This window comes from Bactrocera neohumeralis, chromosome 3 (assembly GCF_024586455.1).
Source record: "Bactrocera neohumeralis isolate Rockhampton chromosome 3, APGP_CSIRO_Bneo_wtdbg2-racon-allhic-juicebox.fasta_v2, whole genome shotgun sequence".
NCBI lineage: Eukaryota > Metazoa > Arthropoda > Insecta > Diptera > Tephritidae > Bactrocera > Bactrocera neohumeralis.
Window position 1 is genome coordinate 38,988,763 of NC_065920.1, and position 25,616 is coordinate 39,014,378.

At 37.0% G+C, this 25,616-nt stretch overlaps 1 protein-coding gene across 3 annotated transcripts in view; it reads left to right on the plus strand.

Annotated features, from left to right (window-relative positions):
* The window catches only part of LOC126753470 (uncharacterized), a 118,360-nt gene that overhangs the window by 83,624 nt on the left and 9,120 nt on the right, over positions 1 to 25,616 (plus strand). Inside the window, exon 1 of one of the 3 annotated variants that reach the window (XM_050464975.1) lies at positions 12,590 to 12,764. The exons of the other annotated variants lie outside the window; for them this stretch is intronic. Coding sequence (XP_050320932.1) covers positions 12,705 to 12,764 — 60 coding nt within the window. The 5' untranslated portion in view covers positions 12,590 to 12,704. Of the gene's footprint in view, positions 1 to 12,589; positions 12,765 to 25,616 lie in introns of those variants that run through there. 3 annotated transcript variants of the gene reach the window in all.

Below are 25,616 nucleotides of genomic sequence, written 5' to 3' on the forward strand. Positions count from 1 at the left end.
TGAGCAAACCTAATTTTTATAAATTAATAAGCCAGCTAATCCGATGGTCATTTTAAGAAGTAGTTAGTGCATTAGGAATATCTTATATTCTTAGTTTGATTGTTTTAAAAAAGTATTTTATTAATCCTTTTGGAAATAATAACAAAGAGCTTACAAGCTTTGGAACTCTGATACATATTTAAACGTAATTTTCTTTATCCTTAAAGGAAAAGAATTCAACAAGCAAATAAGTACAGCACATCAGTTGTTTTCAGATTTTCAATTCCGGAGAATATTATGGCATCATATTACAAAAGCGCCCATGGAATTTTTTCTGCTTCCTTCAACCTTGAGTTAAAAGTTTTATTTGTCATAAGCTTGCGAATCTGCAGACATACAAAAATTTCTTTTTTCAAATTTGCGTCATTGATCAGAGGAAATCTTGTTCCAAGCGCCTTCTTTGTTCATAGCTTTTGGCTTTTGATTTATCGTGATTCACTATACTTTCAGAGTAAACTCACCCCAAATTTAGCAAAAGGTCAAGTCAGGTTAGCGTTCTTTTACATTAGTTGTAATGTTGATGCACCAAAAAAATTAAAAAAGTAATGTATGAAAATGATAACTTATCATATAATACCCTTCACAAAAACAAAATATTACTTAAAAACACTTGATTTTTGATCGGGAAATTATATAGGAGCTATATGCTATAGTGGATCGATACCGGCGGCTCCGACAAATAGGTGCATTTCTTATACCACAAATGTGTAATAGTGATATTTATCTTGATCGGACAGTTTGTATGGCAGTTATATGCCGTAGTGCTCCGAACTGAATAATATGTTATGTTCGAAGATTGTGGCGTAGCATTAAACAATAATCTATGCCGAATTTCATGAAGGTAAGGTTTTCCACGTATTTTATACATGTCCTTAATAGTGTCTTCGAAGTTACCTTCAAAGTTCCCCCTGCGGGTAGGGGTTAGAATTTACCCGTGGCATGCCTGTCGTAAGAGGCGACTAAAATCCATATGCACTATGTCTTTCTTTCTGGGCATGCCTTGAAATGTCAGCATATTCTATGTCAGAAATAGTGTTATAATAGTATAAAGACATTTGTTGTTCAAGCGACAAATGTCACCAATCATAGAGTTTTGGGGACTGGTGGTAGCAAAAGCTACAAGGTCTTGTCAGAGACTTTAACCTGGTACCACGGGGAGCAGTTAGCCCTTGGAGTTTACTCCAATCTGCTTTCGTGGTGACTGTGATTGAAACCTAAAGGCAGGCAGGGTTGAAAAATCCAATGTGGAGTCGCATTGCGGCCGGGTGCCGGATCAAACCAGAGGCAGAGGTTTTAGATCGGCCTAGTATCTCACCAAGGTGGCTAAGGTGTCCCTATCCACCCGAACCAATTGGAACCAAAATATACGTGCAAAATGCATTTACACTTTGGGGCGCTGATCAACGCATTGTATTGATCTATGTGCTTCAAAGAAAGCACCGTGAGGTAAGGCCGTCGTCGGCAGGTACTCACGTAAATCGCAACAATTGTTGTTACCTTCAAAGTGTTACAAACTTTATATATTCAGGGTATGCAAATACATATTGATACTAAGGGCGGCTAACAGGAATAGAAATAACCTCGGATTCGAGTGAGCATTCACTTGGTGACTTTTATGTGATACCGAGAACTAGTTATTAACTAACTCTTTTTATCAACGATGTCTAACATTTCAGTTGTGCAAACATATACATATATATTCCATAACATTTGTGAGAACTCCCTCGCAATAAGTGCACCTGTCATTGATGACAATTTGAATAGCAACAAAAAAGGACTTCAAATTAGCTTGCATTGCTAAATGTAAGTATGGGTGTGCAGCATAATTTGACGAATGTTTGTGATGTCATTCAAATAATTTATCCGCAGGGTAAATCCCAAGTGCATACTCGCATCCGTAATCCACCACTTTGGAGTAACAGGCACGATTCCCACTGGAATGCAAAACTGCCATACTTTTCGTGCGTTCATTGCTTTGGAATGCAACTGCAGTTCAAATGCAGTCGGGCACGTGGCTGCAATTCGAGTGGTTACATCGTAATGGAATGGCATTTGCGTTCTTAGGCGAGGCGTTTATATAGAGACCACAGGAAGTATAACATGAAAAGCGCTCGAGAGTTATGGCATCGGTTGCATCGGTAGAAGTGATGCCTAATGCCACCAATACAACCTCTGCATGAGTGGGAAAAGGAATTATTGAAAATGTCACGTTCTTCTTCCGTCTATATTACATGGAAGATTCTCACATTACCACTGTTATATGCGTATGCACTAATTGTGTACAGTTATTGCGATAACAATGCGTGCGTCTGTATTGAAATATTATGTCAAAAGTGGCTATAATGAGTTGTTGTTGTGTTTAAGATTTGATTTGATTTCAATAAAATTCAAAACTTGTTAAATAAAAGAATCTTCATTTAATTATCATAAGAGGTTTCTATTAAACAACGCTACAGAGCAACGATTATTCACTTGTTTACAGCCACAAGGACGTTGAATAAATAATTGCCTTTGACCTTTGTTGACTAATGCATACATAAGTAAACTAACTTCTAAACTTAGTCCATTAACTAACCCAAATATTTAAGTTTATTATCATTTCAATCATTTATTTTTTGAAGATTATCTCTTTCAAAAGTCTCAGATGGTCTATCCGTTGAGTCCAATTTTCGATGACTAGTTCGAGCATTTCGACTGGTAACTGGTAAATGACACGAGTCATGTTTGCCCCAAGGCCTGAATCGGAGCGGGATTACCCGTATATACCTTAGACTTTACATATCTACACATATCCAAGTCTAACGGTGTGATATCACGCAATCTTAGTGGCCAATCGACCGGCCCAAAGTGTGAAATCATCTGCTCACCAAAGTGTGCTCTCAATAAATCCATTGATTGATGAAACCAAATTTCGCCGAGAATTACGAACTTCAATTTCAAGCATCAAATATTCGGGTATCATGGCAAGATAACTGTCACCATTAACGGTTACGTTCTCACCGGCATCATTTTTGAAAAAATATAGACCGATGATTCCACCGGCCCTCAAACCACACCAAAACGTTGTTTTTTTAAGGATGAAATGCAGCTCTTGAATCTTTTCAGGTTACACTTCGTCTCAAATGCGGAAATTTTGCTTGTTTACATACCCATTGAACCAGAAATGGGCCTCATCGCTGATAACATGGAATCTTCATGGAGCTTTTCAAGAGCCCATGGAGCGAAGATATGTCGCTTGTGAAGGTCTAGCGACTTCATTTCTTGCATAAAGCTGTTCCATGGTCTATACCAGTGTTTCCCAAAGTGGGCGATAACGCCCCCTTGTGGGCGCTGCAGGTATCAACGGGGGCGGTAAGAGCCCCAGAAAGAAAATGGGGGCGTTGTGTAGAGGTCTGGGGGTTATTTGTAATTTTATTTAGCTGGGAGGCCACTTAGACAACGACTACATGAGCTCTCGACTCTCAACAACAACTTGTGAACATCAGCTAATATGAATTAAAAGATTGCTCAAACTTGGTTATATATTTCTCTCCGCATAGTTCATTTTATTGAATATAGAAAAAATGAAAATCATGTCAATCGGTCGCTCCGTTTCATAACGGGCCATCTCGACAGGGTAGAATTTATAGAATACTAACTGTCAAACGTATTGCTATTGCAATTGCCAAATCTGTATGTGGGCATTTGCTATCGTAATATAATCATTTGCGCAAAGGTGAAGGGTAGGTAGGTTCGAGCTGATGTAGCGAATGCTTTGAGCTCTTGAATAATTTATTTTATCACTTGCGAAATGACGTCGGGTAGGACGAACATTTTGAGCTTCTGAACTCCTTAAATCTTTTATGCGGAAAGTAAAAAAAGGATCTTTATCCTTTCTTACAAATGTATTTCTGGGGAAAATAAAAAAAGGATAAAGATCCTTTTTTACAGATGTATTTCTGGGAAAAATAAGATAATACGAAAAGGAGAAAGGTCCTTTTTTTTACAAATGTATTTCTAGGAAAAATAAGAATTCATATTTTTGGACTACTATATAATAATTGTGCTTAAGCATTCTTATATAAACAATGTAATATTTATTTTATATTCATTTGTGGTTTTGTGCGCAATAGATGAGCATTACTTACGCCTCCTGTACACTACTCGCGAAGTTAAACGTATTTCTCAAAGCAAAACAATGTCGGAAGTAAAAAAGAAAAGACGGCAATATACGTACTGTGCGGAATACATTAAGTTCGGATTCATTGAAAATCCCACAAACCCATTCTCACCTTTGTGTCTTCTATGTCTAAAAACTTTTTCGAATGAAGCAATGAAGCCTTCAAGACTGCAAGATCATTTGAATAAAATGCATCCAGATAATAGAGACAAGAATGTAGCATATTTTCAAGACCTAGAGAAGAAGCATAATACTCAGCCAAGTGTAGCAAAACTATTTTCGGCGGCTGCTAATCAAAATGACGACGGACTTCGAGCTTCGTACAATATCTCTTTGTTGATTGCTCAAAAAGGCACATAAGATCGGAGAAGAGTTAATATTGCCAGCAATAAATGAAGTAATAACTACCGTGCTTCATAAACCGGCCGCAGATATTATCCGAAAAATTCCTTTGAGTAATAATTCTGTGCAAAGACGAATTGATGAAATGGCTGAAAACATTGAAGAATCATTGTACGATCACCTGAGGTCAAGTCAATTTTCAATTCAGCTGGATGAGTCCACTTTACCAACTGATGAAGCATTGTTGTTGTCTTACGTGAGTTTTATTAAAGATGAGAAAATATGTGAAGAACTATTATTTGATAGAAATTTAGAGACAGATACAAAAGGCGAAACCATATTCAATATATTGGAAAAGTTTTGCAATGAGAAAGAAATTCCTTTGAAAAATATTATTTCAGTTGCTATGGATGGCGCTCCGGCTATGACAGGGTGCCATAAAGGCTTCATAGCGTACTTAAAAAATAAAATTCCAGATGTCCTTGGTGTACATTGCGTTATTCATAGACAACATTTAGTTGCTAGAAACTTAAGTGAAAAACTATTTCAATCACTGCAATATGTCATCAAAGCAGTCAATAAAATCCGCAACAGCTCTTTGAATGATAGATTATTTAATCAGCTTTGTGTTACTAATGACGAGGATTTCAATCGTTTGTTGTTTCATACTGAAATTCGTTGGCTATCAAGAGGCAATTGTCTGACTCGATTCTACAACCTGTTGGACTCTGTTATAGAGTTCTTGGAAACTAAAGATACAGAATTTCAAGACAAGCTCATAACATCAAAGAATGATATAGCTTACATGACAGACCTGTTTAAATTGTTCAACGACATAAATCTCCAACTGCAAGGCGATAAACTAAATTTACTTAAAACAAAAAACGTCGTTGCTGCTTTCGCAGCCAAACTGCTTCTACACAAAAAGAATCTGGGCAAACGTGAGTTTCACAATTTTCCGAATTTATCAGTATCATGCAGTAACGACGAATTGTTTGCCTACTGCCAACATTTGGAAAACCTCCACATTGACTTCACCGAACGATACCAGGACATTTTGAACTTGGAAATACCAGACTGGGTGTTGGATCCGTTTTCAAATGTCAACACAGCAATGTCACCTCAGCTGGAAGAAGAACTTATAGAATTGACAACAAACGAGGAAATAAAAATCAAGTTCAACAAGTAAGGAAGGGCTAAGTTCGGGTGTCACCGAACATTTTATACTCTCGCATGGTAAAGTGATAATCGAGATTTCATTATACGTCATTTACATATTTTTCAAATACCGTATTTTTGTAAAGTTTTATTCCGCTATCATCATTGGTTCCTAATGTTTATACTCGTATTATACAGAGAAGGCATCAGATGGAATTCAAAATAGCTTTATATTGGAAGAAGGCGTGGTTGCGAACCGATTTCACCCATATTTCGTACATGTCATCAGGGTGTTAAGAAAACATTATATACCGAATTTCATTGAAATCGGTCTAGTAGCTCCTGAGATATGCTTCTTGGTCCATAAGTGGGCGGCGCCACGCCCATTTTCAATTTTTAAAAAAAGCCTGGGTTCAGCTTCCTTTCTGCCACTTTTTCCGTAAAATTTAGTGTTTCTGACGTTTTTTGTTAGTCGGTTATCGCACTTTTAGTGATTTTGAACATAACCTTTGTATGGGAGGTGGGCGTGGTTATTATCCGATTTCTTCCATTTTTGAACTGTACATGGAAATGCCTGAAGGAAACGACTCTGTAGACTTTGGTTGACATAGCTATAGTAGTTTCCGAGATATGTACAAAAAACTTAGTAGGGGGCGGGGCCACGCCCACTTTTCCAAAACAATTGCGTCCAAATATGCCCCTCCCTAATGCGATCCTTTGTGCCAAATTTAACTTTAATATCTTTATTTATGGCTTAGTTATGACACTTTATAGGTTTTCGGTTTCCGCCATTTTGTGGGCGTGGCAGTGGGCCGATTTTGCCCATCTTCGAACTTAACCTTCTTATGGAGCCAAGGAATACGTGTACCAAGTTTCATCATGATATCTCAATTTTTACTCAAGTTACAGCTTGCACGGACGGACGGACAGACGGACGGACGGACGGACAGACGGACGAACAGACGGACGGACAGACAGACATCCGGATTTCGACTCTACTCGTCGCCCTGATCACTTTGGTATATATAACCCTATATCTGACTCTTTTAGTTTTAGGACTTACAAACAACCGTTATGTGAACAAAACTATAATACTCTCGTTAGCAACATTGTTGCGAGAGTATAAAAATGGTTACCAAAAATTTTGTCTACAAAAACCGATCTCGCAATTGTACCCTGGATTGTGGTCAATCGTTCAACGATTCTTGATAGCATTCCCATCGTCATATTTGTGTGAACGTGGATTTAGTGCTGTGACAACACTGCTTACTAAAAATAGAAATCGTTTGCTTGTTACCGAACGTGGCGACTTGCGACTGTTCTTGAGTAAATTGGAACCTGATATTAACAAAATTATTAAACAGCATCAGATTCATCGTTCACATTAGTTTTTATATATGGATCGATTATTTTAGTTTTATTTTTAATAAAATATTCTCTGTTCTAATACTATAAAGTTGTGTTTCAATAATCATTCTTATTGGCAGGTGGAGCCCGTAAGAGTTAACTTGAGACCTAATCGGCGTTGTATGTTACCTACTGCGCTTAGGTTTCAAGTTGCTGGTTATAGTAAAAGTTTCGTTTAGAATTCTCTGTTAATATACATATATAGGTCACAATAATTAATTTGAAGTTATAGTGGTTTTTAAATAGGTGAAAAAATGGGGGCGCTAAAAAAATATTTATTCTCAAAGTGGGCGGTAGACAAAAAAAGTTTGGGAACCACTGGTCTATACGATTATATATTATCTAATAATGAATTCTAGGTTTCAGGATGGGTGATAGCGTTTTGAATAGTACGCTCAGTAATCCGATTATGTTGACCATAAGTTGAAACACATTCTGACTGAACGAAAATGACTGGCAGCTTGACACAACTCACGCGTTATCTGTCAAAAAAGGCTATTGAAACAAGTGCATCTACTTGAATCACCCGTTACTTTATTCAGCCATAAGCTCTTTTACAAATTCAGATCGTTATAAAAATTAAACTATAATAGTTTCTTAAGTAAATTGAATTTAATAATGCGTGCATTAAGTGAGCTCCGAACAAAATTTTATTCGAAGTGGACACCTTTTTCTTTGACAGCCCTCAAACGATTCGGTCATTAATAAATAGCAGCACGCGCTATTGACGACGCTGCTCGAACCAAATATTTTTAAAGACTCTCTAAGGTTATGGTTAAAGTTATTATATGGGGTATTCGACAGGTCATGTTCTCTAACTCTGGCCATAAACTGAGTACAATGGATTCAAATCTGGACTTCCAGACGGCAAATCATCTGTAGGTATGACTAAGTTTATTGCTTTTAGACCGCAGCTGAGTGGTTTTTGCCGTGTGTGCTGAAACAGAATCCTGTTGGAAGATCGAATGTTCCATGTCCATCTAAGAGAGCACTGCTTAACTGTTTTATCCCGTCTTCTTAAACATTCTGCTTGTACTACACTTTTGTCTCAGTTTCAACCATTTCCCGTTTGCACAGGCCTGAAGGGGTGTAACAGTTCTGTTTTCTAGGAGGATTTCATTCTCGAAATATCAAGTTTCTTGAAAAGCTCATAAATTCACTTGCGCTTTTTTCCACATTTGTGTGAAACAATCACCACAGAACGAGTTTCTTTAACTCCCCACATCATTGTTAATAAGCGAAAGCAAACACTGAACTAATTATTATACGAACATAGGTTGCCTTTTATATTTCGAGATTAGGCAACACTGGTATTGCAATAAGAAAACTCACAATTTTATCGTAAAGTTTGACATTTTCGATGGTATGAATACCCAGAACGTTTTGACATACGAGTGCTATTTGTGTTATTTACAGTAACTAAGATACTATTCTCGATCAAACCAATGGAATAAATGACGACGTTAGGCGTGGATTAACTCATCAAGAGGGTATAGATGAACTTAATTCAATTTTTGACGATGAAGCTCCATCAAAGACCAGTGTTTATCGATGGTATGGTGAATTCAATGGAGGTCGTAGATCACTCCAAGACGAATTTCGGAAAAGTTGTACAAAATCAGTTGTACGCAAACTGATATTGTAAGATCGTCATGTGACCTATCGTGAGATTGAGAGAACTATCGACATTAAAGGGACTAGCATGCATTCAATATTATACACTCAGTCCTTTTTTTACGCGACCTTTTTTTACGCTATTTTACTTTAACGCGGTTATTTTTGCAGCGCAAATTCCTTTTTTTACGCGAATTTCTCACTTTAACGCGATTGCTTTTTTTCGTTTTTTGCTTGGTCTTAAACTTGCAGCGGAATTGGATAATTATTTTGTAGCAAATGAAACTGATGCCGAACGTGTACGAATTTTTCAAAAGAATTGAGTCTCTGCATGTTAAGATATAAAGAACTACATCGGAATTTATTGGGTCCAAAAAGAAGCATTCAAACAAAATTAACCGAATTTATGATGCAAACTCAGTCGGAGATGCTAAGTCAATCAGAACATCAATCCATAGTTCTTACTATTGATTCTGATACAAATTCTAGTGATATCAGTGCCGGCCATCAAAATAAGCGGCTAAGAATAATTTCCACTACGGATAATGACAGTGATTAAACAGCATACAACGGTTTTTTCAATAAATCTATCTATTTTCTATTTTCTTCTCTTTTATATCGGGTGATTTTTTAAGAGCTTGATAACTTTTTTTAAAAAAATTGCATAAAATTTGCAAAATCTCATCGGTTCTTTATTTGAAACGTTAGATTGGTTCATGACATTTACTTTTTGAAGATAATTTCATTTCTGTTGACCGCGGCTGCGTCTTAGGTGGTCCATTCGGAAAGTACAATTTTGGGCAACTTTTTCGAGCATTTCGGCCGGAATAGCCCGAATTTCTTCGGAAATGTTGTCTTCCAAAGCTGGAATAGTTGCTGGCTTATTTCTGTAGACTTTAGACTTGACGTAGCCCCACAAAAAATAGTCTAAAGGCGTTAAATCGCATGATCTTGGTGGCCAACTGCCCATGCATCCCGAAAAATGCACTGTTTGGTGTGGTTTGTACGCTGGTGGAATCATTGACCGTATTTTTTCAAAGATGCTGTTGGACGCAACGTTACGGTGAATGGCGATCGCTATCGTTCGATGCTAACAAACTTTTTGTTGCCAAAAATGGAAGAACTGAACTTGGTTGACATGTGGTTTCAACAAGATGGCGCTACATGCCACACAGCTCGCGATTCTATGGCCATTTTGAGGGAAAACTTCGGAGAACAATTCATCTCAAGAAATGGACCCGTAAGTTGGCCACCAAGATCATGCGATTTAACGCCTTTAGACTATTTTTGGTGGGGCTACGTCAAGTCTAAAGTCTACAGAAATAAGCCAGCAACTATTCCAGCTTTGGAAGACAACATTTCCGAAGAAATTCGGGCTATTCCGGCCGAAATGCTCGAAAAAGTTGCCCAAAATTGGACTTTCCGAATGGACCACCTAAGACGCAGCCGCGGTCAACATTTAAATGAAATTATCTTCAAAAAAAAAATGTCATGAACCAATCTAACGTTTCAAATAAAGAACCGATGAGATTTTGCAAATTTTATGCGGTTTTTTTTAAAAAAAAGTTATCAAGCTCTTAAAAAATCACCCGATATATGTATATGTATTTGTTTTGTATATTTTATTTTGTTATGAATGAATAAATCATAAGTCTGAAATTTGAAACTTATTGTATTGTTTTTGAATATTTTTTTGCGCGTATATTTTGTTATACGCGATATTTTTTATATTCGGATCCAATTCGTCAGTTCATATTGGAAAACTAACCATTTTTACGCGATTTTTTTTTACGCGATTAGTGCAGAATCAAAAATCGCGTAAAAAAAGGACTGAGTGTATATTATTTCACTGTAAAAAAAATTTGTTCACGTCATGTCAATTGGTCGATAGAAATGTTAACAAAATACGATAGCGGTACTTCGAATCACGTCTATGACACCGTGGCAGTTGACAAATCGTGAATATTCGCGTATGAGCCCGAAAGTAAATAGCAGTCGACTGTATAGATTTTTCAAGATGAGCATAATCCAACAAAAGTTGTTCGCGCACTAAGCACTTCCATGCAATTGACTGCATGTTTTTTGAAAAAACTGGACATGTCGCAACCATACCACTGGAACAACGCAGAACAGTAAATTCTGAGTGGTATACAACCAAGAAATCAAGTAAACCAACGGCCGAAAACTAGGTCTCACACATCGCCTGAAACAAATGCACTCAAAACATCGATTTGATAACTTGGCACCGAATGATTTCTCTTTATTCCCGTTCGTAAAAAATACACTAAGAGGTCAACATTTTTCGACACCTGAGGAGGCGGTTCAGTTTTTTAGTAAGGTCCAATATGGTATCTTGCTAAAAAGTCTATTTATTATTTTTTTATTCATGAAGCTTGTTCTTATCGCATTGGTAATCTATATGTGTGCTTTACCTAAATGGACATACATATTTGTGCGCTAATATGAAATGAAATTTTGCTTGAGTTTGTTTTTATCACCTTTTAAGCTTATCACTATTTAAGCATTATCTCAGGTATATGGTGTACATACATATGTATGTACGTATAAATAACCCCCGGGTTGCTATGCTGGAAAATTTCCTCATAGACTCCCAATAAGAGATTTTTCTCACTTTCCTTTTAACTTGAATACTTGTAATGCAAAATTGCAATAACTTTTATAAAATGTAATATACATACATAGGTACATATACACTCGTGGTCACGCAAACCTTACTCAAAAATTTCAAGTATTGTGGATACATATTTGACTTCACTTTATAGCGGTACTTTTTGCGGAATAGAAAATTTTTATTTAGAAATAAGTTAATGACATGTTATTAATCAAAAATATTAAAAATTAAAAACAAAACACATTCAGCTATAAATAAATCAATTGAAAGATAGTGAGCTTTACAAAATGAGCTCGAAATGTAAGAGACTGACATGCGATGAAAATTGTTATTTTTATTATAATTTTTTAAATTTAATTTCTTTTACACTATAATTGAAAGTAATATTTTATTTTATTTTATTTTTTTTTTTATTGAAACACGAAGTTTAGTCGGTGTATCACTTTAAAAACAATAAAATCGGCCCCTTTTGTATAAGCAGGGAAAAGCTAATTTGTGTTTTACTCACAAAACGTAATAAATCAAAACTATAATTATAATTAGATAATATAGTTCAGTTTACTTATGCTTACTAAAAACATAAAACAAAAAACGAAATTGAAGAAAATCCCGAACGAACAATAAAATCCGAAAAATATTTAAGAAAGTTTAGGGTATATGTTATTTGGGAGATAAATTTTTTTTTACAGACGCCCCTGTAGTTTGAGTTTTTGCCATAAACAACATTACCCACAGAAACTCGCTATTTTTTTCAATTTAAACCGTGATTAGATCCTATGCTATATATACATGGTGAAATTTTTGATATTTTGCTTTAAGCAACTAAATCTACAAGTGGGAAAAAGTGATGCGCTAATACAAAATGTTCCGCTCTACAAAAAATATTCATATTTTTCCATAAAATCTTAAAAAGTTATACGCGCATCAAATGTACTGAGCATCATATATGTAAGTGTCTTATAAATTGTTTTTATATTAGAATAAATTTTTTTCAAGGTTGCAAAGAGCTTTTTTACGTTTATTAATTTATAAGGCAAAAACTGAAAGTTCAGGCGGCGTTTGAAAAAACAATTATGTAATTTCGGAAATAACAGACACCCTAAATAGATATATGTACATATGTATGTTAAGAAGTGTATATATGCATATGCGTGTGTACATATGTATTTGTTTTGTACACAATGATAGGTTTTACATTTTATTTCATTTGCGAGTCGGTCGGCAATCGAATCGCGGCGAACATAAGTATAACAACAAAAAGCCGATTATTTGTGTGAAAACAATTTGCGGGTGCGAAAATTGGCGAAGGGACCGAGACTTGAACCATGTGGAAAATGGAATCCAATCAAATCAATGCAAATCAAACAAATTGTGTTCGTTATCGCAATTGAAACTACACTCTGTGTGGAAAATGTATGTATATACATACATAAGTATGTGTAGTGCATATTTATTTATAAACAGGAATGGTTAAGTGTTACGCGATGCAAACGCAAATGATTTTATACATACATATATACAGATATGGATGTACATTGGTATTCGACATAAAAATAAAATAATTATTTGCAACATCTGTTCCTGTTCCATTATTGCACTATTGAAATATACCTACATAATGTATGAATGTATCTGCCGAGCTGAAGAGCGAGAGTGGCAAAAGCGATTAGCTTAACCTGAAACTGAACCCTTCGTAAACTTTTATTTTAATATAAGTAGACTGTTTGCAGATCTCTGACATAAATACTTATATACTTATGTATATGCACCATTTGGAAGTACATAAATATATACCGACACATTTACACCTATTTTAACTCACTCACTTACTTGTCGCCCGTGTTTACATAATTTAACTTTATCTATTGGTATCCCAATTGTCAGTAGAGAGGGATGCATACGAGTTTTATGTGACTTTCGTACAGTACCTATTCCAAAAGGCAAATTGTGCGGGTATTTATTCAGTTTTTTTCACAACCCAATACCTCACTAATGTAAGTGTGATATACACATACATACATCTATACATATATCCTAAAAGATTACAGCCTTTAACTCCTCAGTGCCACATGACAACAATTACATATAGATAAGATAAGCCCAAATAAGCAAACATATAAATATATGTATTTACGCAAATGTATACCTACAAATACATATGCATTTTACAGCAATCCAATTACTGTTAAACCCTACTTTCCGCGATGAACGTAAGTAATGCATACTCGCAAAAGTAATGCACTAATGTTTCATCAACTTCGTTCGCACACTGCATTTTGATGTTTCAGGTATACTAATTTCCAAGCTCAGGGCAAGTATTCTTTGATGACATCTACTCTGTTACTGAATTGCTTCTTTCCTATAAGTTGAAGCTATACCAATATGAAAGTTACTCCAGATAATACCTGGAGCAAAATTTTCTTAAGGGGTCAGTAGAGTAAACTTTTTCCAAAAAAATGTTTTTTCTTTTTGCATTTTCTGTTCTCTTATACCCTTAGAATTGATGTAGAAACCCACTTTACCATTGGAAGATTTCGAAAAAGGCCCAAAAATAATAATACCGCTCGACGTTCGGAGCGCTCGGAGTGCACACCTCAAACTTTAAACGCGTTTTCCTCAAAACGCACCTTTTTATGCTTAATTTTTTTAAATTGTTCACAAAACGCCTAGCTATCGTCCCTACAAGATTCATAATTTTTTATAACTTATTGACAATGTATCACAAAATTTATGTAAAAAAACATGGAAAAAATTAAAAAAAAGTTAATTACTTTTTTAATTATGAACATTTTTACATGATTCTAGTAGGGACGATAACCATTCACGTACTTTTCAAGAATAAATTGGGTTTTTGTGTTTCAGATGATCCAAACACGAGAAATCGTGTCCACCAGTGAAAACCCAGCCATTTCTCCGACAGATGTTATTAAAAAATTCCGAAAAAATTTGTTTATACACTCCACGATATACATACCTCTTGATATGTGAAAGAAGTTCTATTATACAATAAAAATAAAAAAAAATGTCAAAAAGCGGGCCAGATTACCCTACTAACCCCTTAAGACTATGGCCCACTAACTGTACTAGAAATTTTAAAAAATTATTATTAATATTAATATATATAATATTAATGTATTTAACATAACTACTAAATATATATTGATGTGTTTTCGAGAATATTTTAAGACAAACTTAATAAATCGAAGTCAAGTATGATCTAAATCATGATTATAATCAGTAATGATTGCAGGATGTACACAGATCTTAACTAAGAAAACGAAATAACAACTGTTCTCATTGGTTTGACTCATATTGTCATTGAATTTTACGTAATCAAGAGCTCATAATAATAAAATCAATAAAAGAAACTGTAACAAGGGACCTACTTTTAAATAACATCTTTTTGACGTTCATTTAATTTATAATACTACATATTCAGTTTAACTGGCCTAACAAATAAGAAACAAGTAAGTTTGAGTGCAACCGAATATTTTGTACTCTTGCAACTTGCAAGAATCAAAGCCACACTGTGACATAAGAATGTAAGAAGAATGCCACGAACTAAATAATCCGGAGATATGTTATTTCACCAAAAAGTGGGCCGCGTCCATCGTCCAATTTTCAGAACGGCTCCCATAAAGCTCTCTCATACCATCTCGGTGGTAAAATTTAATTTTTCTGGCGTATTTAGTCATGAATTTATTGCGTTTTTAGTAGTTTTTAACAGCACCGTTATATGGGGAGTGAGCGGGCTTATCCTCCGATTTCAACCATTTTCACACCGTCGCACATAGTAGCATTTACCTCAAAAACCGGACAAAATTGAAAATTATTGAATAATTGATTTTTTTTGGTACCTAAATAACCGTTCTACAATGAGCCGATTAAATGAATGACCTTCAGGCCGCTATATTGCCCCACAAGTAGTCGGAACCTCGACTTCGTTCAGAACGCACGTGCTTATTCGCGAAACTCTCCATTGTGCTCGAAATTGAAAGTTGTTTTTTTTTATTGCGTGAACGGAATTCTTGAAAATATTTTTTATGGATTCAGGACAATATGGTATGTAATTATTATTAATGATATAAAAATTAATATAGTTAATGTGAGTAGGTAGGTAGGAGTGCAGCCCTATCGGGCTCAATTAGCATTTGATGTGTCATTTTGATACACGATTCGTAGAACCTCCTGTATCTGCTATTACGTTTCACCTTCTCCCCAAACCATTTTGAGGTTTCGATGAAACTACTTATGTCTGTTATGCTTTTAGTGGAAATCCTTTCAAGGTTTGGTGCTTGATGGATTCCAAGTGTTTTGTGCTGGATCTGTGCTAGAGCTGGGCATTCACAGAGAAAGTGGAAGATTGTTTCCTTGTTCCCTGCTACTCCGCAGCCTCGGCAGATGTCGTTGTAGGGCATACCCATTTTGGACGCATGTTCCTCAAATGGCCAGTGCCCTGTTGTGGTAGCTGTTACTCTGTAGATGCTATTTCTTCACCTATTTAATAAGTCGTTGGTTCTTTTCCTGTCATATGTTGGCCATAATTGTTTATTTATGACGCATTTTGTAATGTTTATCCATCTGTTATTTGCAACAGAGGAGAGGAACAATTGCATTAAAACGTGGCAGGATCGAATTCCTCATCTAAAGGGCGTTGGTATTAGACTGATACCGGACATCCACTCGTGGATAGACAGACGACATGGAGAGCTCCTAGACTTTATCTGACTCAAATACTTCGTGGACATGGGTGCTTTAGAAGCTACCTTTTCAGATTCCACAATGACATTAGTCCGAACTGTCCGAGATCAAGTCTAGAAGACTTGGAGCATGTCTATTTTATGCCCTCGATTTTCAAATACAAGGGAAAAACTAAAAACCACACTCGGTGGTGGTTTTACGGTCGATAATTTAACGACACTCATGTGTCAGTCGACTGATAATTGGAAAGCTGTCAGCGAAGCGTCAGCATCCATAATGACAAAACTGAGACTTTTTGAACAAATTAGGCGTCCGTCAATCCGCACAATAGAGGAGTCCTGTCCCTCCCACGAAGTAATACTTAATCGCGGAAGTAGTTGGGAGTAGGTTAGGTTCAGCGGATTAAAGTTCCGCACTCCGGCATTCGATGCTTCCCCCTACTAGAAAAAAAAAAAAAAAAAAAAAATCCATCTGTTATTTGCAACTTCTTGAAATTGTCTATTGATCTCTCTTTTTCGAACCTCGTCTAGATGATATAGCTCACCTGGAAGTGTCTATTGAAATCCAGCTTTGGGAGAATGTAGTCTGATTTACTAATGGTGAGCTTGTTTAGGATTACACCATGTCCGTAGTTCTGCTGATTCCAACCTCCCAATTCTTTCTATGTTCTTATCGCCGCAATAGCTGCTGTTTTGTGAAAAAAATGTCCATTGGTAGTTGACGCAGGATCACATTGAGCGCATCAGTCGGACATGACCTGATTGCACCAGTAACACACGCACATGCTGCTCTTTGTATTCCATTTAATTACCAGAGCTCCATATGTAAGTATAGGTCTTATGACAGCCGTATACATCCACATGATTAAACTTGGTTTGAGGCCCCAATTCTTGTTGACGATTCCCTTACAAGTATAGTAGGCCATGTATGCTTTGTTTATTCTTTTTTCTATATTTATTTTCCAGGACAGTTTGGTGTCAGTCTCCACCCCCAAGCATTTAGCTGTGGGGGATAGAGTGAGTGTTATACCATTTAGTACCGGAAGTTGAAACTGAGGTATTTTGGTTCTGCTTGTGAATAGCATCAGTTCTGTTTTGTTCGAGTTAACTCCTAGTCCATTGTTTTTAGCCCATAGTTTTAACCTTCGAAGTGCTCTTTCCACAATCTCGCTGACTGTTGAAGGAAACATGCCTGATACCAACAACACTATATCGTCTGCATACGCTACTACTTTCACTCCTCCACCGTTTAGTTGGAGTAGTATTTCGTTCGGCGCTACAACCCATAGAAGCGGAGACAAGACCCCTCCTTGAGGCGTCCCTCTACTCACATAGGTTGTTTGTGTTGCAGCGCCGTTTGAAGCTATAATATTCCTATTATCAAGCATCGATAGTATCCATCTGCACACAGTGTCCTTTATGCCACCATAGGCCAGAGAATTAATTATACCATTTACTTCTTATTAAAGGCGCCCTCTATGTCTAGAAAAGCAGCCATGGTGTATTGTTTGTGGTGTAGTGATTTTTCAATTACACTTATCACCTCGTGAAGGGCAGTTTCGGTTGATCGGCCCTTTATGTACGCATGTTGGGACTTCGATAACTTCTCCGCCATTACTGTTCTTACGTGTAAATCTATTAGTCTTTCTAGTACCTTCAACATAAAGAAGGTAAGGCTTATAGGTCTAAAATCCTTGGCATTATCGTGTGTTCTTCTGCCTGGTTTTGGAAGGAACACAACTTTACTTCTTTTCCAACTTCTTGGGATGTAAGATAGTTAAATGATAGCTTTGTATATATTTTCTAGCTTTTGAAACCATTGGTTTTACCAGTTTTTGCAGCATTATGGGCATAATCCCCTCAGGGCCTGCCGCTTCAAATGGTGCAAAACTATCTATGGCATATTTGATTTCGCTTTTGTCTACTATTTGGCTTCGATAATCAGCTGCGTTCAACGGTGGTTCTGGTTGAACCCTCCTTGAAGGTGTTTGCTTGCTCCTGGGGAAGTGCGTTGTAATTAGTACCTCCAGAGACTCTTTTGCCAAGGTCCAATCACTTCCCTCCGCCCTAATTTAGGCATGTATTAATATGTTCTTTGGATAGCATTTTGCTCAGCCTAGCGGTTTCTCCGCAACTTTCTATCGATGTGCAGAAAGATCTCCATGTGTCGTTTTTAGCTTTCCTGACTGCTTTTTTTTATCTTTTCATAATATCTTTATATGGCTGCCGGATTTTGGTTCTAAAACTCTCATTGAAAGCTTTCCTTAGTTGTGTTCTCAAATTCTTGAGTTCACTGTTCCACCAAGGAAGAGATTTTCTCTTTTTCGAAACTGTTAGCGGAGTGGATTTATTGAAAGTTGTTGTTAAGATTTTTTCCAACTTCTCTACTTCTGAATCAAGTTCCTGAGGATTTCTAATACTCTTATTGCCTCCCTTTTCAAGGCATTTTTTTGCTTTACTGGTAAATTTTTCTCACGCTGTTCTTCTAGGGTTCCGATATGTGAGAGGAGCACTGTATTTCTCGCGGATGCTGAAGAGTATCCAGGAGTGATCCGACATGGAAGACTCATCGGATACCCTCCAGTTATCCACAACAACTGTCTGTGTCAGTTGATAGCGTGAGGTCCAGCACTTCCTCCCACCCCGGAAACCTATCAGAGCTTGGGAAAATAAAGTTTGGCTTATCGCCCTTGTTGCATATACTTAGATTACTATTCAGAATATACTGCAAGAGTGACTCACATCTGGTGTTTATACTGGAGCTACCCCATACGGTGTGCCTTGCGTTAGCATCACACCCTATTAGGACATCTTCCTTCCTGTTCTCCTCTACTAGTCTGGTGAGCGGGACCGGTGGTATGTCTTCGTCATGGGCCAAGTAGGCCAAGACCAAGAAGAAGGGCTTTTCCTTTTGTTCCACCTTTACCACTGTGATACGAGTATCTGCTGTGCTGTAATTAGGACAAAGAAATGCATTTATACTTCTATTGATAAGAATGCATGCCCTGAGTTTACCTTTGTTCCGTGTGTAAAAAAGGTTATAGTTGCTGCTGTTTAGCCCTTTAATGGTGTCTTCATTGACCCAGGGCTCCTGTACTAGGCTGATGTCTATGCCCCTACTAGCACCATACTTGACAATCTGACGTCGATCTCCACCCATCTTTCCTGTATAGTGCTCGGAGAAGAGGAATTCCCATCTATAATGGCCACTTGCATGCTATCCCTGGCTATATCGCAAAAATGCCTTGCCGTTGTTGTGCTGCTGTGTTCACCTTCACTCCGCCTAGGTTTTTTGGGCAGAGTTTCTGGTATTTCTGTGATAGAGCGATTCCTTTTTTGTGAAGTGCTCTCTTGTTTGCTCTCTTCTAGAGGCTCTGATTGCTTCCTTTTTAAGTAGCTTTCATATTCCTCTACTATTGTTTTGAGGCGCTTTGTTTCTGCCTCATCAACTGGGGTACCGGCTGCCTGGTCTTTGGCTATCTTCCTTAGTATGAAGACTGCCCTCTGGTACCGGTTTTTCCTCAGCTGATTCTGGGATTTCTTGCGCTTCTTTTTGTTTTCTCCTTTAGCCGCCAGTGCACTTTGGTTGGTGCTCATGGCAGCTTTGGAGGTGGACGCTTCCTCCCTTAAATCTGCTGTTTTCACTGCTGTATCTACCGGTATACTTTGTTTGGTATGTTTGACAGTACTCTTACTCGTCTCCTGGCTGGAGGCGAGTAATTCGTTCTCTTCGGATTCCGTAATGGGATTCCTGTATTTCATATCCCTAGTCGTCAATTTGGTTGTTGTTGCTGTTGCGTTATTGTAGATCGTCCGTAGAGCCGGGATGCGGAGAGAAGACTTTTATACCTCCGACCCCGCCCGGGCATCGGAGGGGACCGTTCGCGATCAGCTATTTATTACCCCGCGCTGACCATTCAGCCCTCTGCACGGGTACCTCGACACCTTGGCTTAAGGTGGTGTTGGTGCGGGTATCCTCATACTTCCACAATAGGAAATGGGCGTAAAACCTAGGGTTTATTCATCCAGCTGCCCCTCTTAGTTCGTAAGATTAGAGTGCGTTTCCTTTGGGATGCACACTTTACTCTTAAGCCCCTTCGCCACGACAAGGCGACCAACTTGAAAGAGTTAGTTAATGTATTATTATGTTTTTTTCGGGAAAAACAATGAATCATTAATTTTTTTTAATTTTTTAGAAATTAATGTTTTTGTTATAGTGTCGGGCGAGGTCAAGCTATGAATTATTTTTCCTAGTAAACTACGGGGTTTCTACTTAACATACATATAAGCTTAAACATTTTTCCCGCCTTTCCCCCCCTTTAAAAAAGGTGAAATCCCATATCTCGGGATCCGACTGACCGATTTCGACAAAATTTAGTACGTGGCATTCTTCTTATATTCTTATGTCACATTGTGAAAATGGACGAAATCGGACAACCACGCATACTTCCCATATAACACAATTTAAAATTCCATTTGATTCTTTCACTTTCCAGTACACAAATAAAGAATTAATTAATATAACGGAACAAAATTTTGCGGTAATAATTCCTCTAAAGTAAGCCACCTTTTGACCAATAATTGTATAAATCCAACCAAAACTGTTCAAGCCCCTAGGTACCGAATATGTGAACCCGATACCAATAAATAGTTGACTTTTGACCAAAAATATCGTTCAATGTGTGAGATATGAAATTGAAATTCACACAGAATCCTTTTCTCACAATAGTACTTCATTGTGTCAAATGGGTTGAATCGGGTCAATATTTTCCTGAGCCCCCATATACCTAATATAATGATTTTAGAACTTCTAGGTCACTTTATGTTGGATATATCCGCCAATATTTTAGTCAAGTCTCAATGAAAATTGCAGAACATATTTTATTCATAACAGTGTATCTTTGCGCCTAAAATAGATACAATTGCGCGAAAACTTGTTAGAGCCTTATATCTTAATTTAGTGCTTAGTTATGGCACTTTATATGTTTTCGTTAATGGCGATTTGTGGGCGTAACAGTGGTCCGATTACGCACATCTACGAACTCAATTTTTTTTGTATCAAGGAACCCACATACCAAGCTTCATAGAGATATCTCAATTTTTACTCCAGTTCCAGCTTGCACGGTCCGACGGACGTACAGGCAGGCAGTCACCCGGATTTCAACTTTTCTCGTCATTCTGATCATTTATATATAATATGTATGTATATATAACCCTATATCTATATCGCTTAGTTTTAGGTGATACGTACATACAATCGTTAGGTGAACAAAACTATAATACTCTGTAGCAACAGGTTACAAGAGTATAAACGCTCAGTTTGTATGGCAGCTATGGCAGCTATACTACTATAGCGATCTGATCTAAACAAATTGTTCGAAGATCACTTTGCTTTGACGCGTGAAATACTGAGTATATTTGGTTTTGCTTGTGTTGTTTTTGGTTTTGTAGAATTTATTGGATTGCTGTTAATTTTTTGTAAGAACAATATTTTTTTAGACCGACCGCAAAAAAAATGAACGCGGAAGTCGATCGAAATATTGCATGATTGTCGATGTCCGATCCGTTTAAGGTATCTGCAGCCATTCAATAAGAATAAATATAAAAGATATTGATTTGAAAAGATTCAAATATTAAATATTATATACTGAAATAAAGAGTGAAATGTGTAGAAAAAATATGTACTCTTTCTTTTGATGTTGGCAGTATGTTGGTAGTCGAAAACATTTACATTTCTGATTTAATTTTTTTTGGTTAAAAGAAGCTTAAAATCTCACCTTTTCAACAATGTGATTGGTAGCACTGGAGATATACGACTGCAACGACATCTATTGACAAAATACCGATCGATACCAGACGACGTTTCAGACAAGGCGACTTTCTTTCGTGTGACTTCTTCAACCTACTTCTGGAGAAAATAATTCGTGCTGCAGAACTAAACCGAAAAGGTACAATCTTCTATAAGAGCGTACAGCTGCTGGCGTATGCTGATGATAATGATATCATTGGCCTTAACAACCGCGCCGTTAGTTCTGCTTTCTCCAGAATGGATAAGGCAGCGAAGCAAGCCGAAATATCTCCTGTCATCAAACAAACAGTCGTCGCACCGCACTCGCAGAATATATCTTGCCAACAGGTGCTACTTCGAACTAAGTAGGCAATTGAGATGTAAAGTCCTCTCTCGACGAACAAAAGTCACTCATTATTCCCGTCCTCCTATATGGTGCAGATGCATGGACGATGGCAACATCTGTTGAGTCGACGTTACGACGTTGGTCACGGCGAATATCGCATTCGATGGAACGATGAGCTGTTCGAGCTATACAACGACATTGACATAGTTCCACGAATAAAAAGACAGCGGCTACGCTGCCTAGGTCATGTTGTCCGAATGGACGAAAACACTCCAGCTCTGAAAGTATTCGACGCAGTAACCGGCTGTGAAAGCAGAGTAAAACCTCACGCCGTTGGAAAGACCAGGTGGAGAAGGACCTGGCTTCGCTTGGAATCTCCAATTGGCGCCACCTTGCGAAAAGAAGAAGCGACTGGAGCGCTGTTATTAACTCGGCTATTATAATTGTTATTTTAAGAGTTCCTATTGTATTAAGAGATTTGTGACAAAGCTTATACAATTATTAGTCAAGTCATCAAGTCATATGGTATAAAACTGTAATTTTTCAAGTCATCAAGTACTCCTTCTTACAAATACTAAAGTTATTTCTAAATAAATCATATATCTATATATGTATGTATGTAATAGTAACTGGCGTTACATATTAAGATCTTCTCATGTGAAAGTTCATTTATTGGTTGTTGCAAAATCCTGCTATGTTTGCATTACCGTTGAATTAATGCAATATGAAATCAAATTTTTCATACCACAATATAATTAATTACATGCTTACAACAGGACGTTGTGCGTAAGTAAGTGTAAGAGGTTATAATGAATTTAATAAAGAGAGTGGGAAAGTAGGAGCTGCGGCCATTAAGTAAATATATGAACTGACCATATCGGGTGGAGAATTATTTGTAAATAAAATATGTACATATGCATGTGTGTTTAAAAAAAATATTTTATATTCGAGTAGCCAGGCACTCGTCATTAACTCATACAATTAGTTCCAGTATGGTAAGCTCGGTTTAAATAAGCTGCCAATAGCCGCTATCTCAATGTCTGGTTAATAGCCATCTGTCAGTTAGGGTTAACTTAACCAAGACTCCTTTCGTTAAAGAGCACTTTTTATGAGAACGTCAACCAAAAAATCGAACTTTTTTTTCGCTTGCAACCTGTTGCTACAGAGTATTATAGTTTTGTTCACCTAACGGTTGTACGTATCACCTAGAACTAAGCGAGATAGATATAGGGTTATATATATATAAATGATCAGGTTGATGAGAAAAGTTGAAATTCGGGGGACTGTCCATCCGTGCAAGCTGTAACTTCAGTAAAAATTGAGATATCTTGATGAAACTTGGTATGCAGGTTTCTTGGTACAAAAAAAAACAAATACCAGCTTCGTAGATGAGAGTAATCGGACCCATTAACCGAAAACCTATAAAGTGCACAGCTAAGCACTAAATTATGGTATAAAACTGTAATTTGGCACAGGGAATCGCATTAGCACGGGGCTCCTGTGGGCAAAAAATATATATGAAAAAGTAGGTGTGGCCGCGCCTACTAATAATAAAATACTATATAAAGCCACAATAACCAAATTCGCCCAGCACGAATATTACAAGAACTCCTACAGATAATGGTAATCAAATCGGATGAAAACTTCATTCACTCCCCATACATATAACTGTAATGTTCAAAACTAAATCAATAACAAAATCCGGCATAGACGTTAAAATTTACCTCTGAGATGGTATGAGAAGGCTTTATGGGAGCGTGGCACCGCCCACTATTTGGGAAAATCCAATATCTCGGAACCCCACTGACCGATTTCGACAAAGTTTAGTACGTGGCATTCTTTTCACATTCCTATGCCACGTTCCCATATACTTCCCATATAACACAACTTTAAATTCCATTTGATTCTTTTACTTTCAAGTACTTAAATCTAAAAGCAATTAATACAACGGTGTATGCCACCTTATGACCAAAAAGTGTTCAAATCCAAGTAGAACTGTTCAAGCCCTAGGTACCGAATATTTGGACCCCAGTACCTATAGTTGATTTTTGATGGAAAATATCAGTTAATGTGTGAAATATATAATTAAAATTAAGGGATACTACTTCTCTGACAATGGTGTGTCTGCATGTTAAATCGGGCAAATTCTTCCCTTAGCCTCCATATACCTAACAGAAAGATAATCGAACTTCCGAATGACTTTGTACTGCATATATCGGTCAATATGTGAGTTATCTCAATAAAAATGAGAGACCATATTTTACTCTTAACTTTACTCTATATGGTTGGTGTTTTGGTATGTGACATGTTAATAGTATATAGTTTATGTATGAGTTATGCATATAATATATGTACATACGTATATGTATTATGTATATAACTTTGATTTCGATCCTCAGGTTGACGTTTTACCGCTTGCCTGGCTTTGATTCTTGCAAGTTGCGCCTGCGATTGCGCCGAACCTAGCCCTTCCTTACATGTTTATACATATTAAGGATATGAGCTTTAGATGAAGGTAAATCCATTCTAAGTCAGCGTTAAGCCACATAATTTTTAAGAAAACTTGTTCATTTAAGTTCATTTAAATATCACATTTTAACAATTTGAACGGTATAAAGTAAGGTAGAGAAAACAGATATCTTTATATGAGGTGTTGTGGTAACAGAGAAAAGGACGGGCTGAATGCATTAATTTGGTCATTGCAAAGCTATGAAAAGCTGAAAAGTTATTTTCAAAAAAATTTTAAATATACAACTCACAGGTTTGTTAAAAAAAAAACCGAAATTATTATATAAGATATATGGGAGTTGGGGGTAGTATCGACCTGATTATATCTACATACTATTTTTGTCAATACCTCATACAAGGTGCGTTCCAAAGTAAACGGGACTTTTTGAATCTAGCGCCCCCTGGTGGCGCCATCTATATGTCGAATGGTGCGTTAGAATCTGCTATCTTTATCGATTATCCAGTGAGAATTTATCACATTTTATCGATTGGAAGTGATGTTATTGCGTTTTAAGTGTCAGTATGTTTGTGTTATCGGTGCGAAAATGAGCTTCCAACAAAGAGCCAACATTAAATTTTGTTTTAAAATTGGTAAAACTTTTACCGAAATGTCTCAATTGATGAAAAAAGTTTATGGCGATGATTGCCTATCCCGTAGCAGAGTGCACGAGTGGTTTCAACGTTTTCAAACTGGTCGTGAGTACATAAATGACGATCAACATGTGTGATTATCGCATTTTGACCGAACATTTGGGCTTACGAAAGGTGTGTGCACCGTTTGTTTCGCACAAATTGACTGACGTCCAAAAATTGCTCAGAATCCAACATCCGAAGGACGATTATTTGACCAAAAATCACATTTTAACCATTAACCACTCACCGTATTCACCTGATATGGCACCGTGCGACTTCTTCCTTTTCAG